Below are 25,713 nucleotides of genomic sequence, written 5' to 3' on the forward strand. Positions count from 1 at the left end.
GCAATACACAGAAGAGAAAGATCAGTTAAGAGTCAAGTGTGAGAGACCAGTCAGAGGTCAAGACAGAACGGATGAAGGCTTGCTTTTAGAGGGTACCAAAAGTGATATGGAGGAAAGATTCAAAATTCACTGGGAGGGAGCCAAAACAAAACTCAGTGGCTGATTGATCTGGGAGAGAGAAAACTCAAGTCTCTAGACTGAGTCAAATGTGAACAGTGATGCTGCAAATAATGAAGACAGGGAACATGGAATATGGGATGAAGAGAAAATGAATGTGGTTTTAGGCATGTTGAAGTTTAAGATATTTAATGGACTCCCACATGGAGATAACTACAGGGTATTTGATCTAATCAGGAGCACAAATAAAGTTTAAAAAATTCAAAATTACTAACCAATCTGAAGATGATCAAGTTCTGGTGTAAAGAGTCCAGCAGGATATATTTTAATCAAAAAGTAGATGTATTTATTGTTGGGAAGAACTGGTTTTTTGAACTCTGAGAGTAAGGAATCAAACACAGGGGTATATGGCTTTACTATTTCTGTACCTAGGGGAAAAAAACAGAAATTAAAATCTAAAAAGCTTTTAATGAAGATGAAACATACAAATTTTATGATGCTATTGGTATATATTTAAGACTAATGTGTACATAATTCTAAATATATACATATATGTAGTATACTTATATAGACCTCAAGTCTGTAAATGCTGAAATAATTTAACAAATCACTGCTTTACCCATAGATAGACAATCTGTTTTTATTAAGTGTGGTCTAAACTAATAGGGATATATGTAAACACATTTAGACAACCATCTATTCCATTAGCATATAAACCTTGTAATGGGTCACAACAAAAATGGTATTAAAAGTTTTCCATGGAGATATTAAATAAGTATGTACATAATAATTTTAATTATACACTAAATGCTTAACAATAGTTAGTGGTGAGAAGTGCCATTATTTAGGGGAGAGAAAGACAAGAATTTCACTTTTTTATTTTATATATTTTAAATTGATTAAAACAATTTAACATTATATATTACTTTGGTAAGTGAATAAAAAGAATGTTAATTCGACTCTTTCAAAGAGTATATTTTTTTTTAAAAAAAGTAAAATAAAAATTCATGCTAGCCAGATTCTAAAAAGAACAGTCACTACACATTTGAATGACCAAAATTTAATACATGGATCCTCGACATATACAAAATTAATTTATATGCAAATTAAAATGTGTTAGCAATAACTACATTGAGAAGATACCAGCTCTTGAATGATAACCTGAGTAGTGATGATGAAGAGGAAAACTTAATTATGCCACCATAATATACCATATATCTACTAAATCCTATTTAGTAGTCTGTTACACTGACTACTGGAAAAACTAGGTGACATGAGAATTCTATCTTTTGAAGCTTCAAAAGACCAAGAAAATACTATCAATAAGGGTATTTTTAAAAAGTGAGATAATTTTAGAATGAAAATGAGGGGAAAAGAATTCACACAGCAAGGAATACACTTTCAGAGCTTCTTATACTGGTGGTGCATTTAAGGAAATCATTTATAATCATTCACTTGGTTTGAATTTTATAAATTCAACCTCATAAGTGATATAGGCATAAGTAGCTCCTACTATGAGATGCTAGTGAGTTTCTATTAGTAATCTTTTTGGAGGACCGTTTTGTACTCCCTCACCTCTTTCCTCTAGAGTTTGTTACTAAAAAATGAGAATGTTGATGGAACCCTATCTCTGACTAGGAGCAATTACTTTTCAATTTCTTTGTTCCATATGATAATGTGGAACACTCTAGTTCCAATATGTAGAAAACATTATATCCACACACCTAGATGCAGGCTAACATGAAATTCAGCTACCCAGAAACATTTATCAATAACTTAAATGACTGCTTTGGAAATAGATTAGTATTATTTTGACCTGGTAACGAAAGAAGAAAATGTTTCCCCAAAGCTTCTATTTGCCTTACCTGTAATAGTTAGCTTGAGGTAAACATGTTGCCCAATTGGCACCTGAAGATGAGTGCTTGGTGGAAGCATCAAACAGAAAAGTTTTGTATCATGAGTAACGTCTTCCTTGGAAATTAACTGGCATTTTCTGTAGTATGAACCTAGAAGGCAATGCATTCTTCTCTTACTGCTACATAAATTAATAATACTAGACTGATAAGTAAAAGCACATATTCAGTTCTCCCTAGAAAGCTTTAATTCCACTAATACCCTATACATTTAAATATTCATCAGTATTATAAGGATTTTTTCTTTTTATTTTCTGAGAGATATACTTTCTAAAACTATATTAATTTCATCTTAAATTTACTTTTTAAATAATTTTATCTTTTAGGCCTTACATTTACAAGTATAAAAATTGCATATGTCAAAAATATTTGAAAATGAACACATTTACATTCTAAAATCTTTTACACAATGGAAAAGTTTTGAAACTTAAGTATTTAACAGCATTAACACTAATAAGCAATTTTAGAAATATCTCTTTGATAAAGGTAAGAAAAATACACATTCTTGTGTTTCAGTTTGTTTATTTGTAATACATATGTATATGAATTATAGAGGACATTTTTAACTGTCAAAGTGATAAAAAAAACTTTTATGCTTAAAGATTATAAGTTTGGTGTCTGAAAATTAATTGAAGTACAAACTTATACATGCTAGGTTTGTAGTACCAATATACATTGATTTCAATAAAAGGAATCAAGTACTTCTATAAATTCTAAAAATATTTGAAATTAATATCCTAAGTTCAGAAAAATTATTCATATACTGAGAAAAAGAATATCATTTATATTAGAAGAATTTTATTACAGACGTAGTTCTCAAAGCATTAATAATTTCATTTGTAAATCCTCTTTTGGACATAAATAATATACCAGAATAGACTGATGATCTTGACCTGCTTATTTCCTCTCTCATAAAACGACATTATGAAGATGTGAAAGAATTAGTCTTGATAATACATTTCTTATCCCTATTCTCATATTCTTCCACCCTACCTCTTACCCAAACATTTAAATAGGTACAGAAAGATTTACTCCAGATCTTAGGAGGTTAGGAGGTAAAGGTTCAAAAGCTAACAATCAATGGTTAGTGGAAAACAAAAATAATTCTAAGAAATAATTTTGTTCACAGTTGAGTCAAACTCCCCTTTTCCTATGACTCCCAGACACCCCAGTAATGGAATCTTTTCACTTGTTGCCATGGTAGCTCAGGAAGTACTTACGTTTGGAGTATAACGCTGCACATCAAAAAACAGGGGCAACACTTCAGGGCACCTCACTCTGGTGCCAGGCTTGTATAGATTACAGCTACAATAATGCACTGTCCTAAAGATATCCTGGAAGGCCCAACCAGTACTGGACTAACCATAGAGTCAAAAGATGAGGCCCACCCACAAGAAGAAATGAAGGTTCAAATGATCTCCCCATTCCTTTCTCCAGACCCTTCCTGGGACCCAAGAAGAAACTATCACCAAAGACTTTCATGCTGTATGTCTAAATAGTTAACAATTATAAATCAGACAAATAACTGACAAATACAGTATTGTCTAGGTTGCATCTTGAAAGATATACCCTCATAATGTCCTAGCCTGGGTTCAAATTCAGGGTTCTTAAACTTCTCAGACCATCACACAGTGAGGTGGCAGAGAAAGACTTGTACCTTCTCCACCTGCCTCCTCCTTTTCTCTTTTCTCACCTTTGCTTCTGTCTGACAATGAGTGGGGCCTTCCACATTACCCCATAGATTCAAGCTCATCCACTAGCTTTTCCCACAAAAAGCCCTGGGCTCTCCTTGGATAGAAATGTATTTGGGGCCATTTGAGCAATGAATTTCAAAGATTCAGATAATGAGGAAAGAGGTGGCCACATCTTAGCCTTGTGTACCCCACGGGAAGGGGCTGAAGGACAGTCACATGGAACCCCAGGGTAGGTGCATCTCTTTTCCAGGTCTGAGGACTGTAGTACTTTTTCCTAATCAAATCTAGTACATGTCTTTCTGACAATTCTATTATTGGATGAAACTGTTCGTCTTTTGACTTGACAATTTCTACATTAGAAATTGACTTGACAATTGAAAGAAAGGATTTGCTGCAGTAAGTATGCATCTCTATAACTATACTGAAAACACCAGGAAATCCTGGATTATAGTAATTTACTGACTTTTTAGAGAGCTGACACAGCATTCTTGCAACAAAAGCTCAACCTTTTACCTATAAAAAGCTGACATAATTTCAAAAGAACATTCTAACTACAGTTTCTACAACTTTAAAGAAAATTTTAAAAGTTTTCATCTTTCATTTGTACTGAGGAGCAAAACAGCACAGCCAGCTGGGCACAGCAGTGTATGAGGGACCCACAGAATAAAGCAGGTGGTGCTGACTGCTTTAGTTAGGTATTTGACTTTGTAAACACAAAATATTATACATGAAAATGAAGAATACAAATATAATATAGTAAAACAAAAGCACAAAACAAAACAAAAAAACTTCACCCCAGATTTATTAATTTTTTTTTAATTGTATGGGGGAAAATACATCTTTATTTTCAGTAACATCTGCCAGAACTTTAGGATTTATTTTGATTTTAAATGTGCACAACTGAGCACAGTAGTATTATTAATTTCTATCTATGGCTTTGAGACTGATAGAAATCACACATTTCCATGAAATTTTATTTGCTACCCATTTCTCAAAGTAGGTTTTGTGCTCATTGCCCTTTGATGCTAGTTCTTTTTAAATTTCTTTTAATAAAATACATATTATATTGAGATACTCAGGGAAACATTGAAAGACTGAGGATATGATAATTGGGGCATACTCTTTTCTTAATGTTGAAAAAAACCTAGTTTCCCTTCTAAAAAACAGGATTTCACAACACCAAAACAGAAAATACAGGCAAAGTCTTCAATGGGAGAAAGAACATAAACAACACTGCCTTAAGTCAAGGTCTCCCTGAGCTCAGTAAACCTTTAAAGTATTTAGTCACTCTTATTTTTCCTACTGGAAACAGGCTTACATATGTTAAAAAGCTTGCCCAAGGTCAATACAAAAGGCATTCTATTTAGAAGTTTTGACAGTCAGGCCAGAAGTCAGGCCAATTTCTCCTTGCTAACTCTTTCTTCTAAAACAAGGATGTTTACGAATAGTGACCTTGACAGCAGGGAAGATATTCAGAACATCTGAGAATAAACTATATTTAAGAATGTTACAAATGTTCATTAACATTTTGAATATCAATAAAATAACTGAAATTAAGTCATTAGGATACTTTTCTACATTAAAGAAAAGCAGTTTGAAGTACTACATATTTTTTATACTAGATAGCTGCATGTATTTTGGTTAATTATTCAGCATTTTCACTAAGACTTCTACTTAATGTCCAGTGGTATAGTTTTATTATCCTCACCCAAACCACATATTTGTATTTGTGTTTGTGTATGTGTATGTGTGTGTGTGTGTATGAATATACTCACAACCTATATCTTTAAATACTAGGGTTGATAATATTAAAGGCATGTCTATTTACATGCTGGGGTAAAACATGATAAAGCAGAATGCTCAAAGATTAAGAATTTACATATATGATTTTTAAGTAGTATTATTAAATTGACAATAAAGCATAGATTCCTTTTTGTTTTAACTAGTATTGTTAAAAATACCCCTAAAATGTATGAAGATATTTTACTACTGCAAGTGAACTGATATAAGCTGAATCTTTCAAAATAAGAATAATGTAGAATTAAACATTAGCCTTAAACTAGAAGAAAAAAAGCTGCTTTCTCAGCTTTCTCTGCTGAATGGATTCAGCAGAGCCCTTGGACAACAAAACCATTTGGCAAGACTGTCACTAAATTTGATAATCTCTATGCCTATCCTCTTACGTTCCGTAACTACTAATTCTGCCAACATTATATACCAAAGTGCTTCAACCATTTGAATTTTAAGTTTTTAAACTTCTCCTATTTCATGTTTTAATACAGTAGAGAATTTCTTCCTCGATTACAGACTGCCTCATTTACTTTGTGTTTCTTTAGATTTCTTATTCAGGCAATTGTAATAGAAATAAAATTATGCTAACAAGATGCCAAAATATCTTACAGTTACTGTGCAAGTAACAACTTTGTGACAGCTGGACAAAGTAGGCAATTTAAGGATAGAATAAAGCACAATGAAATTTTTATCTGTTATTCACAAAATTTATTAATTTCTAGTGATTATGAATGTTTTCTCATGGTAACAAAGAGACATGGATACACATGGGTCTAGAGTGTGGTTCTTTCAATACCTGCAAAACATCTGTTTATTGTCAGGACAAGAAGCTTACTTCCAAGAACACATACCCTACAGAAAGTCTGAGTTAAATGACTGCTTGCGGTGTGTAAAAAAGTACACTTAACAGTACAGACAGTACTCCACTGTGTGTGTGCATGTATGTGTGATGTCAGCAGCTAAGAAGCCCTGATGATAGTACAGGTCAAACAACCTGAGACTGCCATTTTTCTAGGTAAAAAAATTGTTAAATATCAGCAATTTCAGATGGTCCAACTTGAATTTAAAGACAGTTACAGCCACGCACAATGACACATTTTTGTAATCCCAGAAATTTGGGAGGTTGAAGCAGGAGGATCACAATTTCAAGACTGGTCTAAAAACTTTAAAGTGAGAACCTGTCTCAAAAACAATTTGAAAGGGGGATTCTGGGATGTAGCTCAGTCATAGTGTCCCTGGGCTCAATCCTCAGTACCATAAAAACAAAGCCAACAAATAAAAAACAACAAAAGATAGTTACAGATTGTGTAAGTGTGTGTATGTGTGTACATATAAACAAAGGCATATAAATGTCTGTTGACATATCAAAATTATGACACAATTTTAAAAAGTAATTTTTTCTCCCAAGGCTAATTTACTATGTTGTTTGAATCTTTAAAAGTACCTTGGTAATCAGTCTCCATGTTAAAAGCAATAGCAAATAAAATAAAATGTTACACTGGATATAGAAATAGCAACCCAATCTCTACTAATTTCTGACCCTTTACAGGTTCCTTAGCTCTTTCCTCCCACCACCTCGCTCTCACACACACACCTGCTCTTAATTTTTACCTCTGTTGAGAAAAAAAATAATTGAAAGCATTATAAATGGCAGTCTGATTCCATTAGTCCAATTTAATATATACCTATTATATTTGGATTAAAGGTTAAAAAAAGGAAATAGTAATTTTTCTTCTGATTGAAGAATCTTTCATGAAAATAAATACTACATTTGTTATGAGAAGACATTATTAAATGTTTTCAATTTATATGCTTGTTTTCCAATATTAAATGTTTTCAATTTATATGCTTGTTTTCTAATTTCAACTCTTTTAGCTTAAGAAACTTTAGTAAGATGAAGTCAGCGTATTGATCTTTTAAAGTAAATCATTTTAGTTATACATATTAAAATCCTAAGAACTACATCATGGGCTACAAATGTTTGAGGGTCCTAACAGGAAGTTAATTCTAGTACTGTAATGATGCAGTCATTTAGTTTTGTTAGCAAATAAAATAATCTACAACTTTTCCATGATTTAAGGAAGGGAAAGGAGGAAGAAGAAATTATCTTTGCTACTTCAAACAGAAATATCACCTACACTCAAAGTCATTTTCAAAAGCAAAATCCTACCTTACTGAAAAATACTTCCATGGTTCCAATGTCACACAAGAAAGGAACAGATTCCTTGCTTACTTTTTTTTTTTTTAATGGTAGTTCAGGATTAAAGAAGAATTTTATAGCAGCAATTGAAGAGTTCATGGATAGCCTCAGGAAATCATTGAGAAGAATACTTGAGTAATAGCCATTCTATTTTCCAAATGGAGGTCAATGTTGGTTTTTAGTATTATTTATTTTTTGGGGACTTGGTTTTTATCTGGTTTGCCAGGATTTTTCGATTACTACATAAGTCAGATAATTTCAGGGCATGAGATTTCCTTCTAATAGTATCTCTTTTCATTTTCACTGTCCCTTTCCTATTCTTTTCTGATCTTCTAGATCATGCTGTCCTCCACTGTCCCCTCTTCCTCTCTGATTAATACCACAAAATTCAGACTTCCTGCCCTGGTAAAATTATTCTATTTACATTTTTCTTCCCCCTGCTTATACTTTTCTCTACAATCTACACAATACCTGGCATAATATGTGTCCAATAATGATCTGTTGCTAGACCTGGAAAGTCCTTCATAATTTTTCATATTTTTGAAAGCCACAGACCTTACTTTCAAAACTCTTGAAATTTACCTCCTTTAGGTAGTCATTCAAGCTCATTCAAAATATGTTAGTCTGTATTATGTAACTTGTCCTATTGGTTTGTTTCTTTATAAAAGTATTCTTTAATCTCAGGTTTGTGTACGTTTTCTTTTCTCCAGGGAAATATAATTTCCCATACTGACACCACTTCCTGACAGAATTACTAAAATCTTTATAATTTCCTGACTGATGGGTATGCCTGAAATGGATTTTCTAAGTCCCTGAGATTTCCCGGGTGATAAGAGCATCTTTTGTTTTAATGAGGTGACTGTTGGTAGACTCCTGGATTATCTTAAGATGAAGACTAGTTGCCGGGAAACCCACTATGTGATTAGAGTTAGAACTTCCAGCCCCAGTCCCCTAATCTCCAGAAAGGCTAAAGGTTGAGTTGAACACTAAATGCCAATGATAGAATTAATCATGCCTATGAAATGAAGCTTCTATAGAAACACAAAGAGAGTCTGGAGAGCTTCTAGATGACTGAAAACATGGAGGTGCCTGAAAGGTGGTGTGTTCTTAGAGGGCATGGAAGATCCATTCCCATTCTCACAAACCTTGTTTATGTCTTTCTTTCATTTGGCAAATTATAAATTACCTATATTCTTTGTAATATCCTTTTTGATAAATGGCTAAACATAAGTAAGTATGAGTTCTATGGGGTGTCCTAGCAATTTTTTGAACCAAGGGCGGGGTAATGAGAATCCTAATTTATAGGCAGTTGGTCAGAAGCACAGACTACAATCAGGGGCTTGTAACTGAGATCAGAAGTAAGGAGCAGTCTTGTGGGACTAAGCCCTTAACCTGCTGGGTATGCACTACCTTCAGTTAGTATCAGAATTGAGTTAGATTATAGGATACCCAGTTAGTGTCACTGGAGAATTGGCTGTTGGTAGAGAGAAATCCTCACACATTGTGATGACCAGAAATGTTCTGTGTTGAGTGGTGAGAGTAGGAAAAACAATTAGGTTTACCCTAGCTCATATAATAATTTAAAATATTTATAATAATTTTAAAGATGGTAAACTGAGTATATGTAGTTAGTTCCTTCTAAACCCCTTAACTAACAGCAAAAAGGTTGTATACAAGTGTTTGGTTGTTTTTAAGGCATAAGCCTACAAGAACAAAAAGAATAGAAATAAAGGAAGAAAATAACAAATCTCAGGAGCTGACAAGGCAAAGAGATGATTGGTAATTGACTCAGCAGACCCAAGAAAGTTGAATCCTAAATGAGAAGTATAGAAAGCCAAAAACTAACCCATTTTAATATAAAATTCCTTTAAGACTCTTCAGCAGGATCAAACACCTCTGGAAACAGAACTAAGGTGAAGCTGAAACCACTTTCTGGATGAAGGAAGCTGGGGGGCTCCCCCACCTCCCTGAACTCCTCCCCTACTTAGCAGAGCCATATAACCGAACCTCTTCCATCCTGGCAAATTATGAGAAGTCTACTCACTAGAGAAGGTAAAACGCAGGGCCTCTGGATTGGGTATCTGTTATATAATGATCTTTGCCAACATGAAATATAAGCAGATAGTTAAGGATTAGCAAACATTCCAAGCATTTAATATAAAGGCATCAAAAAAAGACACAACAGCAAACAAAATTGCAGGACACAGAGGTTACACAGGGGTGGGGGAAAAAAAACCTCTAAAACACTCAATAATTCTTAAAAAGATTAAGAGAGGCTAATAAGAACAGGATACTAACACAAAGCAACAGAAATAAAGAGTTCTTAGAAGTTAAAACTGAGTAACTTAAAGAGCTAGAAGACCATTTAAAGCTGAAGGAAACTCCCCAAAAAGTAGAGTAAAAGGACAAAACTGAAAATAAGAGAGAAAAGATAATCAGAAGACTGGTTAAGAGTTTTAATACAGTAATATGTCTAGAAAGCAAAAGCTGAAAAAGGAGGGAAGAAAAAAGATTAATGATATTTTTCTAGAACTAAGGTCTTAATTTTTCCTTAATGAAAAGATCAGCCCAAAGGATGAACACCCAGCAGTGAAGGATAAAAATAGATCCACATATGGCATATTATTGTGAAATTTCAAGATACTTAGAACAAGGAGCAAATGCTACCAATTTCCTAAGAAAAAATATATGCATTCTTTACCTCTCTCTCTGTATGTGTGTGTGTGTGTGTGTATAAACATATATAAATATATGTTACACTGAAAGAAAAATCTTTTAAATACAAAGGAAACAAATGGCATCACCCTTTCAGAGTAAACTGAAAAATCACTTTGCTTGAACAGAAAAATCTAGCCACCTGTGGCAGTGCATGCCTATAATCCCATGACACAAGAGGCTGGAGGATTGCAAGCTTGAGACCAGCCTCAGCAACTAAAAAGGCCCTACACAACTTAGCAAGATCCTTTCTCAAAATAAAAAATAAAATGGGCTCAAAATAAAAATAAAATAATTAAATATATTTATTTATTTATATATATACATATAAATAAAACATGTCTTCAACAGAAAAAAAATCAAAATCAGATGTACATACATGGCATAAAAATAAACTTGTTTTAGCATCTTTTATTTTTAAAAAAGCCCTGAAGGAACAAATGCTTGAAAGTCTAAGCAAAAATGGACGTCTTCATTCAACATACCATCACTTAATGATTTTGTTAGACCTGAACATTTTGTAGTAGAGTATGAAATTTAATTTCTATGGAAAAAGCAAAACCAAAACAAAAAGGTTAACAGATGCAATATCCCTTTTATACTTCCTAGAGGGAGCTATAAGGGCTTCTTTAGCTCTTCCCAAAGCAGCCTTCCAAACTCTGGTACAATTCTGCTACTTACAACAATTTCATGAATGTAACTTTAACATAATAAAAAAATTGCACAGCATACCTCTATCTTTCTTTGGAAGAAATGAATTATGCTTCTCCAGGGGATGGCCAAGACATTTCCAAGACATATTCTCTCTCTTTTTTAAGACAATCTCAATTTTTCCCACATTCTCAATAATTCTCACTGAAAAGAACATAAATTCCAGTTGCATAACTGATACTAAAAAGATTTTTATTAAAACCAATCTCTTTCCCAAACAGTTAAAATGTCCTGATATTATATAAGGACACTGATTATTGGTGGGAAAAATAAAATTTTGCTCATTTATAAAAAATTGCTTATGCACTATATGATATTAAATTCAGCTTAATTTATTTTAGATTCAGAGCGATTTCTAATAATGTAAGTACTGCTAGTTTTCATACAAGCTCAAAAGTCATGGCAGGGTGCTGGAGTTGTGGCTCAGTGGTAGAATACTTGCCTCGCATGTCTGAGGCACTGAGTTTGATCCTCAGCACCACATAAAAATAAATAAATAAGATAAAGGCATTATGTCCATCTACAACTAAAAAAAAATTTTTTTAAAGTCATGGCAGCTGATCAACACAGTTTAAAATTAAAATTTTTTTTTCAATAGGGATAAACACATACTGTTACCATTGAATGGATCCACAAAAATGAGTTTAAATTATTCCTTTTAACTTTTCTTGTTGAAACCTAAGGGGTTCTTATGAGTAAATTCAGTAGAACGCTGAGCCTAGAAACAAAAATAGCCTCAGGAGAGTAAGTTCCCAGTAAATATGGGACGGATTTAATAAAGTGCATGTGAATCTTTGATAAGTAAGAAACTTTTAGATTATATTTTTTCTTTTTGAATGATAATAGTTTAGAATATATGGGTATAATAATAAAAATAGACTTCTCTATATATATATTGATTTAAACTTGATGAGATGAACACGCTTTTAAAGATATTAAACATATTTCATTTTTGAATGACAATAGTTTAGAATATATGGGTATAATAATAAAAACAGAATTCTATATACATTGATTTAAACTTGATGAGATGAACATGCTTTTAAAGATATTAAACATATTTCATGTTTCTTTAGAAGCAATGTCTCTGCTCATTGTAAACTTGGAACCCAGCAACAATTTAACAATTTTCTAAAATAGATTAGTGAAATGGATTCAATTAAATGATTACTACTTTGAAGCTTAACCAAAATAAAAATAAGCTCTTTGACTTTATAGAGCTCACTGTGTAATATGGAAAAAGGAGACACTGAACCAGTATAATGTACTAGGAGTGTACCTGGGAACCTGAAACTATGCTTCTTCCATTGTTAAACAGCTGGGTAATGCACACTGCTCATTTATATGCAACAATATTAGAAATTTAGTATGTTCTGTCAACATTAACCATTTAACTATATACATCTAAGAAAAATTTGTCTGTTCTAGTAATATTTTTATGAGTGGCACATAAGTAGTATAGCAGAGAAGAGGAAGAAAGAATAGAAAGGAGACAGGAATTATTTTTAAGGAGAAAAAAAAGGAAAAACTAGAGATGAAATGAACAAAGAATGGAAAGGAGGGTGGGAACAAACTGGAAGGAGTATTATTTTAAAACTAGCATATGTGTTTGTACAGACAACATCACACCTTTATTTTGTAACATGAAAATATATACAAGCAAAGTAAGACAAATGCAATTTTCTTTTTCTTGTCTCTCTGCATTTACAGACATATTTTTGATAGCTTACCAGAAAAATCTTCCTGAATCTCATGGCTTAGTCCTGGGATAAAAAAAAGTATATTTAGCTATCCAAAGTCAATTCATTCAGTTTATGAACACTAAAAATCATTTTATGTTACTATTTCAAATCCTTCAAAACTAGAAAAACTTTCTGAGAAAATAAAGGAAAGATACAAAACACAATCATGGTACATACTGACAATCCAACAGAGCAAGAAGGGAGCAGACCAGGAAGGCAGCATCTGACTGAAGCATGCTCATTATAGTGTTTATGTGCACATGTGGACACAGGCCAGGCCTAAGTCTAGCTTGGCTTGTCTTTTCTTAGTGCTTTCTGTAAAGCTGACTATACATTCAGTTATTGAAAAATTTTTTTCTTGAAAATCTATGTATACCAAGCACTTTCCAAGTGTTGTGGAAACAATGGTTAATAAAAGAGAAAAATCTTTACCTTTATGGAATTTACATTCTGGAAGGAGGAGATACAAGAAATATTTTTACAAGTATCTGCTCTAAATTTCACTGTGTTAATATGGCTTTCTGGAACTTAAAATTTTGCATTATTGTACTCTTTCCAATGTAGTGCTGGCAACCAAAAGTTAGTTAGTTCATTTTTTCTTCCTTTCTTTCTATCTATTCTACCTATTTATTTATTTTTATGATACTGGTGACTGAACCCAGGGGTTCTACCACTCAGCTATACCCTAGCCCCTTCTATTTTGAAACAGAGTTTCACTAACCTGCCCAGGCTGACCTCAAACGTGTGATCCTCCTGCCTCAGCATTCTGAGTCTCTGGGATTACAGATGTGTGCCACTGCTCCCTGAAAGGGTTGCATATTTTTTACTGAAATTTTTTGTTTGTTTTTTCTATGTATGTGCTAGTGTAGGGGCCCTGAGTTCCCCCTACTTATCTGTCTTGACTGAGAAATAATACAAAGTGCCTTGACTGCTATGGGACCACAACTAGCTACATGTTTTCTTCTGCAGGCTAGAACCTATGAAGGGTCCCTTAATATTCCAAGGCACTGAAAAAGGCTGTTGTCCAAAACACTGAAAGAAAGTAGCCCCAGCGCTGAGCCAAATTCCCCAAGAGCCTTTATAAACCCTATAACCCACCCCACTCGCTGCAGATACCTAGACAAAACATCCTTTTCTCGATGTTAGCCTCAGTGATATGCTACAGCCCCCCTCTGTACATAAGCTTCTCTAATAAACGTTTGCATGAACCTCCCTGGCAATTAGTGACTGCTTCTTTGAAACACCAGCCAGCACCATCTTGAGATAGTTTGGAGGTGGTGGGGGGCACTCCCTTGTAGAAACTCCCTGCCACTGCTCTTGGGGCCACTCCAGGGATGAACAGCTAGATCTACTGTTAGCTACAGTGTGAATAAAATTACAAAGTTCTTGAAAAATAATAGATGCTAACATAAGGTTTTACTTAAGGAGAAATCATGACAGTGATAATAACTAATGTACTTTTCTAGTGTGTTTAAAGCTCTCCCTTAAGGGTCAATTAGAATTGTACAGTTCTAATTGATACAGGCAGCTGAGGGACACAATACAAACTTGCAGTCTGGGCTATTTTGCTGCATTTGCTGACTTCTCAAGGCAGAGTTAGCAAGGAATGAGCCACCTAGCGACGAATGTTCAGTAGGAGCACATGACCAACAGGCCTTCTAAACTTACCTGTACGTGCCAAGAACAAGAGATTCACCAAAGCTAAGCCAACAGAATATCGATTCTGTTCACATCTAATTAAACTTGTAAAGGTGAGATCACACTGCTATTTCTTAGCACTTTTATTAGCATAAAGAAATAATATGCCAGGCACAGTGGTTTATGCTTATAATCCTAGCACTTTCAGAGGTTGAGGCAGGAGGATCACAAATTTAAAGCAGCCTCAGTAATTCAGTGAGGCCCTGAGCAACTTAGTGAGACCCTGTCTCAAAATAAAAAAAATAAAAAAGGACTATGGATGCAGCTCAGTGGTTGAGCACTCCCTGGGTTTAATCCTTGGGATCAAAATAAATAAATAAATAAAAATTAAAAAGGAAAAAATCAAATCTATCAAAAATGACAAATCAAGATGACTACAGTAGATTAAATATTAGTTACCTAGACTAGTATAAGTTATTGCCATAATTAAAGGAGCTGTTCTCATTAATAATAATAAGGTACTTACCAACATGTATAAGATATGAATAATCCTTGATAATTGTTTCTGCTCTAAAGGAATCATTCTGATGATCAACTATTATTGAGTCTAAATTGATATCCTTTAACAGAAAGAAAAATAAAATGATTAAATAATTAATTTTTCCCAAACTTCTACAATTTATTTTTAATGTAATCAGTGAATGTCTCCTAGTGCTACTTTATAGATCTCTACACTAAATGCTACTCCTGGGTGTTTTTTATCTTTCATACAACCCAATTCTTTTCATTCAAAGTACATATCACAATTTTAATTATATATTTTCTGTTTAATATCTCCCTATCTTTAGTGTATTGTTTGGCATCTAGTAGATATTCAATAAATATTTGCTGAACAAATGATGTGACAAAAAATTAGAATCAGACCAGCAACCAAGATATTTGGGTTCATTTTAATTTTTTCACTATTTTATGATGCTGGGCAAAGTATATAACCTCCCAACCTTAGCTTACCAAAAAAAAAAAAAAGTTCATTAGCAAATTCTTAGAGGTTTCTAACTTTTACATAGCTTGATGCAAGTATTTTGGTTCCTATCATTTGACCATACACTGAATTTATTACTCTATGCAGAAATCTTCCCTTTTCCCTTAGCCATCTACCCTCTATGTCCCATTACTATATTAGTCGGAGTGGATACTGACCTCCCTAGGTCCTGCCCTCTTGGTTTTAGACCGTGATAAGAGACAACAGTGAGAAGTAGTAGGAGGCAGGGCAAGCTGTGTCTCTGGTCCTCCTGGCTTTATCAGGCACAGCTGCTACAAGAGTCCGAGGACCCACTGGCTCAGATGTGGTTCTGCTACCACAGAAGTAGAGTGAATTCTCTAAAATTCCTAGCTGTCAGAACTCATGCTTAAAGCTACAGGGTTCCTCAAATGTGAAATCTGGGAGCCCCAATGTTGTTAGAGGATATGCTTGGAAATGTTCTGAGTTGTCTGATTTTTTATCCAATTTTCCAGCTGGACTGTAAGCACTGTGAAAGCTAGGTCTCTATCCATCTAGCCCATTATTAGATTACTGACATCTCAGGCAATGCCTCATACAAAAGAGGTGTCAGTAAACCAGTTATCTCCCTAACTTTAGTTCAAATGGGTATCTCAATACCATTAGTGGCTTTAAACTAAAACCACAGCACTAAATCTCACTAATCCCAATGCATGTTTAGAAAATTCATTCTTACGGTGAAGTTAACTAATATTCACATTTGTCATCCACACCTTAAAAAAAAAAAATCACAGAAAAGCACACAAAACACTTCCCAGTTTAGTTTTTTAAGAGATGATAGCATGGCTAGTAAGAACACACTTGCCAGACAGAAGTCAGATTGCTAGATTCCAAACTCTAGATCTGCCATCTACTATGTGGTTTTGGATAAACCAATCTTTTTCTGTTTCTTTGTAAAATAGGGATAATAGTAGTTTCCACCTCTCAGAGTTATAAGAAGTAAATAAGTTAATATAAGACAAATGCCTAGAAAAGGACTTGGCACATGACTAATATGTGTATGACATGTTATATAGCATGTGTATAACCTGAGTATTTATTTTTCCCCTGATTTTTTAAAAACATCTTTACCTTTTGTTTAGTATATATGACAATGGTGACTAAAGAATCTGTTTGGAACCAGTCATAGCTGAAAAACATTAAGAAAATAATGAATAGTCATACTGATAATGATGTACATTAACATATTAAATCATTAAATTTATAGCAAGAAATATAGTTCTTTAGGTTAACCTTTTTTTTTAAATGAACAGTAATCTTAACATGTCATAGTCCTCATTATATAGCTGACAATTATTTGTAAATTTAAAGTATCTACTCTTCCATGTATTTTGAATGAAAATAAAATAACACAAATAAAACACTTTTTGTGGAAAGGTTACACATCTTCCTACTAAAATCTTTTATCAGAGTAATAACAGAATACATGTTTTGTTAAGGAGCATGAAGAAATCTGCATGATGTTATCATGAGTAAACTGCTACTATGAAATTAACTCATCCAGGTTGCTTAATAGACCTATAATAAAACTTCAGATAAAATTAAGTCTTCTATTTTGCTACAGTTATTGATGAAATCAATACTGTTTCTGCACTTATTACCTACACACAGGCAACCATACATGAATCTAGAATAGGCATCCTCAGTCCCATAACTTAAAATTGTCATAAAATAACTTAAAAGTATAGCAGAATGCCTCTGTAATAATAATATAGATGGCCATGGGAAAAAAAGGAAGGAAGAAAAAGAACTGCAGAGAACAAATAGGGTCCTGAGGGCATTTGAAATGTCATCAACAAAAGTATACATGTATTGCTTAATTTGGTGTTAACTGTTTAAGACAAATAGTATCTAATAAATTTTGAAAGATTTCCATTAATGATTGATAAAAACAAACTAGATTGACAAAAAAAAATTGAATAAATGAATTATGGTATGGTTATATGATGAAATGCAAACAAAAAAATACTTTCATAGAATATTTAATGACCTAAGAAACTGCTCACAAAATGAAATACCAATATTACAAAAATAGAGTAATATGAAATAGGTATTATATGAATCAAACTGGAAGGAATAAGTTGAATGTTAGGAGTGTGTATCTAAGTTTGGTGGTTATAACTGATTTCATCACTTTTGTATTTCTTTGTATTTTCATATTTTTCACATTTTATACTCTGCATGTACATTTTTATAATCAGATAAATATTTTTAATATTTTTAAGTTAGAATGGATCAAACTTCAGTTATATTTAGAACTCATATTTAGGGAACAGCTCATTCTCCCACAATTCCTGATAAATGAGGCACTACAATTCATGTGTCAAAAAAAAGAATGATTAATAGTAAATAATATATCAAACCTAGAACTACTTTCTTTTTTTTTTTTTAATGTGCACATTTTTGTGTAGAACAGATTTAGCTTTAAAAATGTAAAACAAGCTCACAAACCTTGGAGAACTAGGACCTTCTTTGGTAGTTGTGTCTGTCACTTGGCTCTTGGGAAGCAAACCTTCACAAAGAAAAATGAAATAGCAACAATTCATCTTAACAGCATTAATTTTTTTCAGTTAACTTCTTATTGATATTCCATAAATACATAAAAGGATAAATTGTAAACGTACTACTCAATGAATTTTCATATACCAAAACATACCCTCATAGCCAGTACCCTCTTCAATCCTCTTTCCAATGGCTGCCCCTGCCCCAAGGCTAGTCACTAGTGTGGCTTCCAATACCACTGATAAGTTTTTGACTGTGTTTGACAATACCATTAGCGGTATTAAGATGACCTTTTGAACTAAAGGGCACACAAAGAAATCATAAATATATTCTCTTTCAGCCTGGCTTTTTTGTCTTCTTTTTTTTGTCTTACATTATGGACATTATGGTTCTTTGGGCAAATAAACAAGGTTGATCCATGCTATTAAATATACCAGAAGTTTGTTCCTTTTCTATAAAAAAAATACTGAACAGTATTACATTGCAGGAATATAAAATAATTTATTCTATTGATGGATGTTCGGATTATTTCCATATTGGGGCTATTATGCATGTTGCTGTTATAACTATTCTTACATACAAATATATACATTCTTAAAGAAACTGTATCTATGTTATATATGTTTAGCTTTAGTAGATACTGCTAAGCAGCTTTTCAAAATGGTTGTACTGAATTTACAATTTTTTTTTATTGTAAACAAATGGGATACATGTTGTTTCTCTGTTTGCACATGGCATAAAGGCATACCATTTGTGTAATCATAAATTTACATAGAGTAATGTTGTTTGATTCATTCTGTTATTTTTTCCCTTCCCCCCACCCCTCCCACCCCTCTTTACCCTCTATACAGTACTTCCTTCCTCCATACTTGCCCCCCTCCCTAACCCTAACTCTAACCCTAACACTAACCCTTCTGAATTTACAATTTTTATCACATGGTTTAAGAGTTCCAGTTGCTATACTATCTTACTGACATGTGGAATTCTTTTCCCATTTTACTCATTCATTTTTGGAAATTGACAAGCTGTTTGTTTTTATTAATTTTTTAAAATTTATTTTTAGTTATATATAAAAGAATGTACTTTGATATATTTATATAAGCATGGAATATATCTTATTTTAATTAGGTCTTTACTCATTTTTGTGGGTCTATTTCAGCATGGTATTTTAAAGGCACTCTGATGCTGTGGTTTACAAATAATTTCAGAAATCTCTAAGACATGGAGATTTTTGAACAGTAAGCATCTTCCTCCAGCAACAGAAATACTTGTTTCTACCTGAAAGATTCAGTTTTGGGGAAAAGTACTGCTGCTAAATAATTTGAATCAAGGCATCAATATTTACATCAATATTTCTCAAACTGCAGGAAAAAATTAATGGCTAATCTCTTGTCAATCTTAGAGTTCTCAAATTAGAAGTCGCAATAATTATATAGAGTTAGTTTGGGAGGCACCTTGGAGACAAGCTAACCTAGAAGCTTTCAAGATTCATTTCAGTCACTGAATCTTCTGCTTAAACAAAAGCATAAGTACAATCACAAGGTATAAAACAGTACACTTCCTAGAGTAAGGCTGATGGCAAGGCCTGGGCCTAGGCCTTATTCACTCAGCTTCCAACTCTTCCCATATAACTATGAAGCACACTAAATCCTCAGTTAAACAAAGGAAGCCTCAGAGATGTCACAAGGCTAAAGTTGTGAACCAATTAGCAATGAATCCTAAAAGAAGAATGTTTACTACAAAACTATACATGTAACAAAAGGCAGGACAAGCATTAATTTTTTTTTTTACTAAAATGGAAAATGCAAGAAAAGATAATCTTGCTAAATTATTTAAGAAGTGCCAAAAGATATTTTATCAAGAGATTTCCGTTTTTCTTTTGGAGGTTTTTCAGGTATACAAATAAAAAACACATGCATCACAATCTAAAAATGTATGTGAGAAAAAATCCATCAACAGAATTCTTAAATTGTAAGTCAATTTTCATCTTGTATGAATTGATTAGAATGAGAAAATCTGAATTTTAGCTCAATGTAAGAACTGAGATCTTATAAACCACTATTTCCTCTTCCTCAAAACTTATGAGAGTACAGATGAGACAATTTCCAGAATTGTTTGAAAAAAACACTACATAATCAAACAAGCCAATCCCCCAAAACCAAAAGTCGAAATATTCTCTCTGATATGTGGATCCTAACACAAAACAATGGAGGAAGGGTGGATAGAAGTTCAGTGGATTAGACAAAGGGGAATGAAGGGAAGGGAGTGGGATACGAATACCAAAGACAGTGGAATGCATATGACCCAACTTTCCTATGTACATATATAAATACACCACAATGAATCTCCACATCATGTACAACCACAAGACTGTGATCCCAATTAGAATAAGATATATTCCATGTTTGTATAAATATGTGAAAATATACTCTACTGTCATGTATATCTAAAAAGAACAAATTAGGGTTGGGTAGTGGCTCAGTGGCAAAGCACGTGCCTGGCATGTGTGAGGCACTGGGTTTGATTCTCAGCACCACATATAAATAAATAAATAAAAAGGTCCAATTGGTAACTAAAATATAACAAGTTAAAAAAAAGAACAAATTAAAAAAAACTACACAGTACCATAAAAGCATGACATTACACAGAGTAATATTATATGCCATAGACTGTTTCTTGATTTCAACATTTGCAAAAAGAAAACCAAAAAACAAACGAATCAACTTTACATAATATCTTTCTGGATAAGTTGAAAGAATATGGTGTAAATGTGAGGTGAAGGAAAATAAGTAAGTAAAATAAGGTGCACTGAAGGGACATTTTCCATCCCCAAATGCTGATTTATTGACATTGAGTTGAAGGGATCAGGTCTCTTGAGGAATATGAAAATAGTCTATCACACTCAGTATTTTAAGCAGCTGTTGGAATAATGACACAGAAGACAGGCAGATCATATTTGCAAACACACAGATTTACCATATAGATTTAAATGAGTCAAAAGTGTGAGGCAGCTAATAAATATAGATATGTATTACAATCCTATAGGATCCAAGTCACAAGTGGTAATGATGCTAGCCAGATCACTTTTGGAGTATTATTTGTTCTTTTTTAATTTGTTCTAATTAGTTATACATGAAAGTTGAATGCATTTTGACACATCATATATAAATGGAGTACAACTTCTCATTCTTCTGGTTGTATATGATGTAGAATTACACCAGTTGTATAATCATATATGCACATAGGGTAATAAAGTCTGATTCATTCTACTATCCTTCCTTTCCCCATACTCCCTCCCCTCCCTTCTTTCTAATCCAAAGCACCCCTATTCTTCCCTAGCACCCCCTCATTGTGAATTAGCATCCACATATCAGAAAAAATATTTGATCTTTAGTTCTTTGGGATGAGCTTATTTCACTCAGCATCATATTCTCTAGTTCCATCCATTTAGTGGCAAATGCCATAATTTCATTCTTCTTTAAAGCTGAGTAATATTCCATTGTGTATATATATACACATTTATTTATCCATTCATCTGTTGAAGGGCATCTAGGTTGGTTCCATAGTTTAGCTATTGTGAATTGAGCTGCTATAAACATTGATGTGACTGTGTCACTATAGTACATTGATTTAAGTCCTTTGGGTATATGCCAAGGAGTGAGATAACTGGGTCAAATGGTGGTTTCATTCCAAGTATTCTGAGGAATCTCCATACTGCTTTCCAGAGTAGTTGCACCAATTTGCAGTTCCATCAGCAACATATAAGGGAACCTTTTTTCCCATATCCTTGCCAACATTTATTGTTGCTTGTTGATTGATAATTGCCATTCTGACAGGAAATGAAATCTCGGTGTAGTTTTAATTTGCATTTCTCTAATTACTATATTGAACATTTTTTATATATTTGTTGACTGACTGAATTTCTTCAAAGGCACCAAGAACATTCACTGGAGAAGAGATAGCCTCTTCAACAAATGGTGCTGGGAAAACTGGAAATCCATATGTAGCAAAATGAGATTAAACTCCTATCACCTGCACAAAATTCAACTCACAGTGGATCAAGGACTTAGGTACTAGAACAGAGACCCTGAGCCTAATAGAAGAAAAAGTAGGCCCAAATCTCCACTATATTGGCTTAGGAACTGATTTCCTTAACAAGACTCCTAAAGCACAAGAAGTAAAATCAAGAATCAATTAATGGGATAGACTCACACTAAAAAGTTTCTTCATGCTCTCTCGCAGGAAATGAATTCAAAAAGCCCTGCCACTTACTAGAGAACTAAGTAAATGAATGGGAGGATGACTCTGGGGTAGGGCGGAGCTGGCATCATGGATCAGGACCCCAGGATCTCTGAGTTCTAGCCACCAGCCATAGCAGCTGGAAGAAGGAGTGAGGAAGATAGAGTAGGCTAAGAACAGGAAAAGAACATGGAGGCAGATACTGCAGATCTTCGAAGTAAGCCCAAAGAGGTTGAAAAAGAGCGACTGAAAGCTGCACAGTATGGTTTACAACTACCGGAGAGCCAGAATGAATTGCAAAATCAATTAGATAAATGTCATAATGAAATGATGAACATGAATGAGAATTATAAACAAGAAAAATATACTCTTCAGAGAGAAGTTAAGCTCAAGAGTCACATGTTAGACAGTTTGAGTTGTGAATGTGAAGCTATTAAACAGCAACAAAAAATGCAGCTAGAACAATTAGAAGAGCAGCTAAGCAGAAGCCATGGACAAGAAGTGCATGAACTCAAAAACAAGGTTTGGATATGTATGGAAAAATTGAAAGCAGAGTTAAATGAAGTAAGGCTTAGTGAAAAGCAGTTGAAGCACAAAGTAGACTACCAGAAGGAACTCCTCTCTTATAAATCGGAAGAGATACAATGATGTGTGCGTGTGTGCATGAAAGCATGTCTTCAGAGATGCTAGCTCTTCAGGTTCAGCTAGCTGAAATGGAAAGCGTGAATACTGCCCTCAAAGAAGTGAATGAACTACAGTACAGGCAGGAACAATTAGAACATCTTAGTACTAATTTAATGTACCAGATAGACCGACTTAAAGAAGAAAAAGAAGAGCAGGAGAAAGAAGCAGTTTCTTAGTATGATGCCTTAGAGAAAGTTCACATAGCAAATCAAGATCTCCAGGTACAGCTGGATCCCAATAGTAAGGGCAACTCTGTTTGCAGAGGTAGAAGACTGAAGGGTGGCAATGGAACGCCAACTTATCAGTATGAAAGTCAAATATCAATCACTAAAGAAGCAGCCTATTATACAGATTTACTTCAGCTAAATCTTGAGAACTTAAACAGAGAAAATGAAAGCAGCAAGGGCGAATTGTCCATACAGCGAATGAGTGTTGTTTGAGAACCAGTGGACCCTGGATATTTAGTGAAAACTTTTTGCAAATGAAAGACACCTTCAGCTTTCAGAAAGTGAAAATATGAAACTGAGAGATAAGCTGGATGAATTGAAGCTAAAGTATGAACCTGAAGAGACAATCAAGTGCCTGTACTCAAAAAGAGGCGGGAGATGCTATCTCTGGATATAACCACCCCTGAAAATGAATGTGCCAGTGGTGCTGTCGGGGAAGGAACTTCTAGATTCCTACCTCAGAAGGAGACACAGTCCTGTCCTAACCAAGCAGAAGGTGACTTGCAGTTAGAAAAATCAGTATCTACAAACACTCCCGTGGCCCCTCTTCCTCCTCACAAAAATCTGCCGGTGAATGTGCAGCTAAAGAGGTAGAAGAAATGTGTGAAGCTTGCAGCAGGGCCAGCTGATGCTGAAGTCTTAAGTGAAAGAAGCGGGAACACCCATGCCCAGCTCTCTCAGGTTAGCTGCCCAGTCAAGGCTTTAAACAGACATTAAGGAAGAGAAAGAACCTGCAAGCAAATGGGAAAAGGAACCTTGCAAGAAATCACACCCTATTGTATATGTGTCCTCCAAATCCACTCCACAGACCCAGTGTCCTCAGGAGTAAGGACTTCCCTCTGATCACTGGGAGGCAGTACTTGCCCTGAGGTCATTGAGGAGCTTAGTTAAGAGTAGGAGTGGTGGTACCACCTTGCGGAATACTCACATCTGCTCTTTGTGTTAAGACCCAGCATTTTCCTGCTTCTTTGACCAGGCTTTCAAATTTTGGTTGTGATTCTAACCTGAAGAGTTTTTTTAAGAGACAAGCCTTCATGGACCTCTATGAGTCACACTGAATAAACTGTTAACAGGAGGAAGACTATACTTAATTTAATTCTATATGCTGTTTAGTATTTGGATTTTTTCCAGTAAAGTGAATGTTTTAACCTACCTTCAGAACCATCTATTTGAAAAGAGAAAACTGAAGTCATTTACTATTGTATTTTTGTATGTAATCTTTTTCATGAACTTAGTTTTTCACTGTATTGTAAAAATAGGAAATTTGATTTTGAAAATATTGTTACAGATTTTGTCAGTTTTTGAAGCACCTATGTTCATCTTTGTATTCACATTCATGTTTTAGATTTTATGACTCAAGCATATGAAACAAATAATTTTAAAATGTAAAGTAAAATTGCAATAACTTTAAAAAAGATTCTTCACAGCACAGTAAACAATCAAGAATGTGAAGAGAGAGCCTACAGAATGGGAGAAAATCTTTACCACCTGCACCTCAGACAGAGCATTAATCTCCAGGTTATATAAAGGACTCGAAAAACTTAACACCAAAAAAAAAAAAAAAAAAAAAACAAATAACCCAATCAATAAATGGGCTAAGGAACTGAACAGATACTATTTTCCATTTTTAAGGCGAACTCTAACTGGCATATTAGTTAAATATAGTGCATCCAAAGGAAGGTAACAGGTTCTATAAAGCACATGTGGTGGGAAAGAAAACGTCCAGTCCATTAGTAATTAATCTTTACACAATAGTTACTTTTGTAGTATCTCAAAGGAGTCCATCATCAGATGAAAACTAAGACTAGTCCTTAATTTACTGCAGTGTAATACCATCAGATAACAACTTCAGGTATCATAAATTGCATAAATTCATCTACAATACAGACTATTTTTTCTAATCCAAAAGGAAAAGATAACTCATCCAATCTAGCTTGTTAGTTGCATTTCTATAACTTTCTTTTGTAAACAGGGAGAAAATTATATCTAAATGTACAATAATATAGTTCAGTCAGAGTAGCCCCATGCATTTCATGAATCACCATCACAGCAAATTTTGGGGAGGGGGTGAGCAGTGTCAGTCAGAATTACAAGTCATACTAAATGGCTGAGGAAGCCAGCACAGCTCAGCCCAGAGGGGTAGCTTAGTAAGCTATTCAGCATTTGTGTATAAACACTGAAAGTGAGTTCAAGTGCCTGAGGGCACTGAACCTCTCAGCCCTGTTTTAATCACCACAAGTACACAAGTTTTGGGCAAAAGAATATGTGTTCAAAGATGTCACAGAAAGAACTACTGAAAGCAAGTAATGGCCGGAATGAGGGGCCCATAATATTGTATCAAATCCTCTTTAAGACTGGTCAAGTAAAGACATCATCTCTTGCACTTAAAAAAAAACTAACCTCTCCAGACACTCTGTCATACAACATTATACATAAGCATGAGTTATGATATATTTTTTATTATAAATCTGTGTGACTTA

General features: G+C 34.0%; 1 protein-coding gene and 1 pseudogene across 5 annotated transcripts in view; one reads left to right on the top strand and one right to left on the bottom strand.

The window, feature by feature from the left end:
- Nucleotides 1-25,713, bottom strand: part of LOC306666309 (cytochrome b5 reductase 4) — an 86,168-nt gene that overhangs the window by 22,765 nt on the left and 37,690 nt on the right. For 3 of the 4 annotated variants that reach the window (XM_079148290.1, XM_079148289.1, XM_079148288.1), the window contains 7 exons: nt 18,033-18,093; nt 16,653-16,710; nt 15,048-15,141; nt 12,872-12,904; nt 11,163-11,285; nt 1,983-2,123; nt 393-545 (listed from right to left, as the gene is read on the bottom strand). In XM_079148290.1, the coding sequence (XP_079004416.1) occupies nt 393-545; nt 1,983-2,123; nt 11,163-11,285; nt 12,872-12,904; nt 15,048-15,141; nt 16,653-16,710; nt 18,033-18,093 (663 nt within the window). The remainder of the gene's footprint in view (nt 1-392; nt 546-1,982; nt 2,124-11,162; nt 11,286-12,871; nt 12,905-15,047; nt 15,142-16,652; nt 16,711-18,032; nt 18,094-25,713) is intronic. The other variant, XM_079148291.1, reaches the window with a different exon arrangement.
- LOC306666312 (protein Spindly-like) lies at nt 21,623-25,705 on the top strand (annotated as a pseudogene). The gene has a single exon. The product of its transcript is annotated as a protein Spindly-like (transcript).

Source organism: Sciurus vulgaris (genome assembly GCF_902686455.1).
Source record: "Sciurus vulgaris genome assembly, chromosome: 7".
NCBI lineage: Eukaryota > Metazoa > Chordata > Mammalia > Rodentia > Sciuridae > Sciurus > Sciurus vulgaris.